Source organism: Brachyhypopomus gauderio, unplaced genomic scaffold (assembly GCF_052324685.1).
Source record: "Brachyhypopomus gauderio isolate BG-103 unplaced genomic scaffold, BGAUD_0.2 sc102, whole genome shotgun sequence".
NCBI lineage: Eukaryota > Metazoa > Chordata > Actinopteri > Gymnotiformes > Hypopomidae > Brachyhypopomus > Brachyhypopomus gauderio.
The window spans coordinates 98,400-103,399 of record NW_027506923.1 but is presented as its reverse complement, the minus strand read 5'-3'; the positions used below and the strand labels follow the sequence as shown (position 1 = coordinate 103,399).

Below are 5,000 nucleotides of genomic sequence, written 5' to 3'. Positions count from 1 at the left end.
CCGCCTCAGCATGTTCTGGTGAAGGAACGCAGAAATACACCTCCCATCACAAACATCTCAGACGAGCAGAAAGGAGCTTGAGTAACCAGTGTCAGGTTGGAGCAGGCGTGCTTCTTGTGCACTGTGTGAAAAGCTTTTAATAAGTTCCACTTTGTGCTTTCTGAAGCACAGTGCGTGAACTCACCGCCCATTTCCTGCAGTAGATGGCAGGATTAGCGTTTAGACAGGACCTGTAGTGCTGCATTCCCGGGATGTTTGGAAACACTCTGATAGAGCCTCTGTTATCTGTTTTACACCATCTCACTTCACACTTTAGTTAAAACCCGAGCAGGAACCACAGGTAGGACGACAGCCCTAACAGGAAGGACCGCTCACCTTTCCACTGGCTGTTGGGGTCCGTGGCGAAGGTGTAGTAGATGGGCCCAACGATCTCGTTCATGCCCTGCACGTAGGCGATGCCAGGGTTCAGCTTGGCATAGATGAACAGGATACGCTCCACCACCTCCCAGTGGGCCTCGCAGCCGCTGGGCAGCACCTCGTACTCATTAGACGGGTACAGGTTCAGCGCCCTGCCCGGAGAGCTCACCTACAGGTCACAGGTCACAGGGCAAAAGGGCATTAAATCAGCATCTGAGGCACTAAAGCCTTGAGGCAGCACCGGTCTCTCATAACGAAGGCCACACAGGCAACGACACCCCGAGCACGGCGCCTGTAGTCCCTGTGTTGCTACGGACACTTGGTGTTAATTATCTTCTAGTCCTACAACCACACCCGACCACCATGTCATCACCATGGCAACACCTCCATCTCTACGACCACTCCTGTGGAGTGACGAACACGGTGGTGGAAACATGGTAACTATGCCAACACAACGGTACTACTGGTTAATATGATGAGAAACAGTAAGCAAAGAAATGATGAGGGTGTTGGGGAATTGTTCAGACCGACTGCGGTGAACAGAGGGGAGTGAGGCAGGCTAGCAGCTCTCATTCTGGCTTTTGTTTAAGCCATTGTGCCGGCGTGATGGAGCTGAACTCCCCCGCCCCCTGGTTTAAATGGTACAGTCCAGGAGCAGCACTGGGAAACACTGAGTTGAATTCAAATGGTGACCAGTGTTGTATAAAGTATTCGAGACCCATACTTGAGTAAAAGTACAAGTACTCTATCAAAAAATTGACTTGAGTAGAAGTTGAAGTGTTCTTTAAAAAAATTACTTAAGTAGAAGTACAGAAGTATTCAAGCATTTTTTGTACTTAAGTATTACAAGTAGTTCAGTCTAAAATTTATTACTCAAGTACTGAAAGTAAAAAGTACAAGTATTGTGTTTTGAATTAATTACAGAAAGCCATTAAAGTTTGATTATAAATTGTTTTTATATATCACTTACAAATCAAAGATGTCAAAGATCACAAATACAAGTGTTCTGTATGTACTTAAAAAACTGGGGTTAACACTTCGTACACAAAAAACAGATAACCTATGTCCCGCTACGTCGTAGGTTTGACGCAGAAGTACAAATTTGCCTTCATTTAGCTGAGAAAACGAGGTGTATTTTGGACGTAAAATCCATCCGTCGGATTCTAAGGGTGAGCCTACTGCCCTGCGTTTACCCTCATTAAATGCCCTTACCCTATAAAAACACTACACTATAAAAATGGACACATGATTAGTCAGCACGTCGCCTTTATTGCCAGCTAATATTAAGTGAATTCTGCAGCACGCCATGAACATAATTAGGTTAGTTAGCTAAGATATCTAACCTAAGTCGTGCTTACTGCGCTCTTCTGCTGTTACCAAACACTGTACCATCTCTTTTAATGAGATAGGCTAAAAAGCAAATTATTTGGAATAATTTCGAATATATGTGTATTTGTATAAATATGTAAATCAAGCTGAAGGTGCTGGAAAATACTGAAAATGGACCTTCAAAGTGCCGCACAAGTGCATAAATTCCACCTTGTAACTTCGCACGCACAAAAATCGAGAGGTGCACGACCTCGCGACGCGACCGCACGCGTGGCCAACGCGCATTGGCGGAGCCAGCGCGATTACATCATTTTTTCTGCGTGGACCCTTGCGGCAGTCACGACGTGTCAAGTGAACCTAGATTACGAAGCTCAAGTGTTCAGCGAAGGCAGCAGCAGAGTAAACGAGACGCGACCGGAGCATGCGTAGTTTTCTCATAAGACAGCCTGCTCGCTTAACCTGGTGACAGCGCCAGCTAACATGTTTATAATTGTAACGAGTAACTATACATCACGTAAAAAATATATCGGAGTAAAAGTATTAAACTGATGGAAAATATGTAGTGAAGTAAAAGTGGAAGTAGGAGAACAAAATAATACTCCAGTAAAGTACAGATACAGCATTTTAGTACTTAAGTACAGTAGCGAAGTAGTTCTACTTCGTTACTATACAACTCTGATGGTGACTAGAACTCCCCAGAACTCAGGTGCCAAAACACTAAACCTACCAACACGTACGCTGGCGGGTCAAAAACATATGATTACATTTAATTTATTAAACCACCTCATCAAATCTCATTTGGCTCTGAATTATGCATGGATTTCTACAGCTGATTAAATGAGAATGGTGTGGAGACCCTTACCCTAACCCTTACCCTAACCCTATGAGGACCACCTATGCTTGTTGGTCTTATAATATTTGTTACATGTTGATCAGTTTCTTACATGTTATTTGTTACAAGTTCAAACTCTCCTTTACAAACTCTGATAATAACAGTTTGACCTTTATTCGTACACACACCTTCATGTCGGCAGAAACATTAATCTAAAGAAAGCAGATTTTCTCACAGGTGTACAGGTCAACAAGGGCCCACTACACACATACACGCACACACGCAAACACACACACACACACACACACACACACACACACACACACACACACACACACACACACACACACACACCACAAGTACTCCCTTGTGTTTGACCATCTGTGCACTGTTCAAACAGGCTGAAAATAAGATCAACATTACAATATGGATTAAAACTTTCAAACACACCCTGATCATACATAAACACACACACACTTACGTTAGTAACTCCACTGCGATTACGGTCCACGGTTTGGGCTTTGAGGGTGGTCTGTTCAACGCGTCTGCGTAGTGTTTCATACTCGTTCTGAGGGTCCAGGATGAGAAGGCAGGGGAACTCTGTGGGCCTCTGGAAGAAGGCCATGTCTGGATACAAGCGCCTGAGAAGACACGCAGACAGAGGTCTTACCCCTGCACCTCAGGAGAGTTTTTACCCCTGCACCTCAGGAGAGTTCTTACCCCTGCACCTCAGGAGAGTTCCTACCCCTGCACCTCAGGAGAGTTCCTACCCCTGCACCTCAGGAGAGTTCTTACCCCTGCACCTCAGGAGGAGTTCTTACCCCTGCACCTCAGGAGAAGTTCTTACCCCTGCACTAGGCTTGTCCCGATCCGATATTTGGATCGGATCGCCCGCCGATATTTGCAAAAAATGCGTATCGGTATCAGATCAGCAGGCACGAGAAAATGCAGATCCAGACTCCCGATCCAGGTTTTTTTTAAAAGTCCGATCCGGGTTTCCCAGCGCACCCATTTAGATAATCCATTCCAGTTTTTGCTGTGTTTTTGCCAGGGAGAGTAAAATCCGGTCCGCATTTTCCAGCACACGAGCATAGCATCTCCCCAATTTAGCTCAGTGGCATCTCCTAACCACTAAGACGGCCATGTAAATGTGAAATTATCGGTAAAAATGTCAGTTGTGTGGGATTATTTTACCTTAAACTACGACAAAGACGAAGAGGTAGAGTGCAACATATGCCACAGTAAAGTCAAGCGTGGTGGTAAAGCTGTAAGAACGTTTAATACAACCAATCTAATCAAGCATTTAGCGAAATACCACCATAAACAACATGAAGAGTTTCTAAAGAAAACAGAAGACAAAAAGAAAGGTCCTACACAACTAACACTGGCAGAAACGTTTCCGAAGCGTGACAAACTGCCACTTTAAAAAATAAAACTTACAATATTATTTGCACTTATGTCTTTTTAAGCCTTGGTTTACTGATGCAATGTCTGTTTGTTATTTATTATTTTGTATATTTTGAGTTTATTAATTGCTAAATAAACAGGTCAGTTTCTCCTTACCAACCATTGTGTATTATTCAAACACACCTAATTCAGCTGGCTACTTGTTATCAAGAGTAAAACGAGTTTGACAACAAAGTAAGTTGTCATGAGTTTGACAATAAAGTAAACAAAACAAAGTTGGCTAAATAACTTTAAACTTTAATACATGCTTGGATAAGCCGGTATCGGTATCGGCCGATATCGGAAGTGCAAATAAATATCGGTATCGGATCGGAAGTTCAAAAAGTTGGATCGGGACATCCCTACCCTGCACCTCAGGAGAGTTCTTACCACTGCACCTCAGTAGAGTTCTTACCCCTGCACCTCAGTAGAGTTCTTACCCCTGCACCTCAGGAGAGTTCTTACCCCTGCACCTCAGTAGACTTCAGGCTGGGTTACACCTCCGAGACCCAGATATTCCTGCAACATCAGCAGAGGGGGCAGCCTTCCTGATGTGTGTGTGTGTGTGTGTGTGATATTGTGTGTGTGTTTATATACCACACTACCTGATGTGTGTGTGTGTGTGTGTGTGTGTGTGTGTATACTACGCTACCTGATGTGTGTGTGTATATACGCTACCCGACATGTGTATGTGTGAGAGAGTGTGTGTATATACTACGCTACCTGACGTGTGTGTGTGTGTATATACTACGCTACCTGACGTGTGTGTGTGTGTGTGTGTATATACTACGCTACCTGACGTGTGTGTGTGTGTGTATATACTACGCTACCTGATGTGTGTGTGTGTGTGTATATACTACGCTACCTGACGTGTGTGTGTGTGTATATACTACGCTACCTGACGTGTGTGTGTGTGAGTGTGTATATACCACGCTACTTGACGTGTGTGTGAGTGAATGAGTGTGTGTGTATATAC

The 5,000-nt window shown here is 44.1% G+C and overlaps 1 protein-coding gene across 2 annotated transcripts in view; it reads right to left on the bottom strand.

Annotated features, from left to right (window-relative positions):
• tbc1d13 (TBC1 domain family, member 13) overlaps positions 1-5,000 on the bottom strand; it is a 15,561-nt gene that overhangs the window by 4,983 nt on the left and 5,578 nt on the right. For both annotated transcript variants that reach the window (XM_076993023.1, XM_076993024.1), the window contains exons 7-9: positions 3,060-3,219; positions 376-586; positions 1-15 (exon numbers count right to left, since the gene is read on the bottom strand). The exon at positions 1-15 is cut by the window's left edge and continues 149 nt beyond it. In XM_076993023.1, the coding sequence (XP_076849138.1) occupies positions 1-15; positions 376-586; positions 3,060-3,219 (386 nt within the window). The remainder of the gene's footprint in view (positions 16-375; positions 587-3,059; positions 3,220-5,000) is intronic.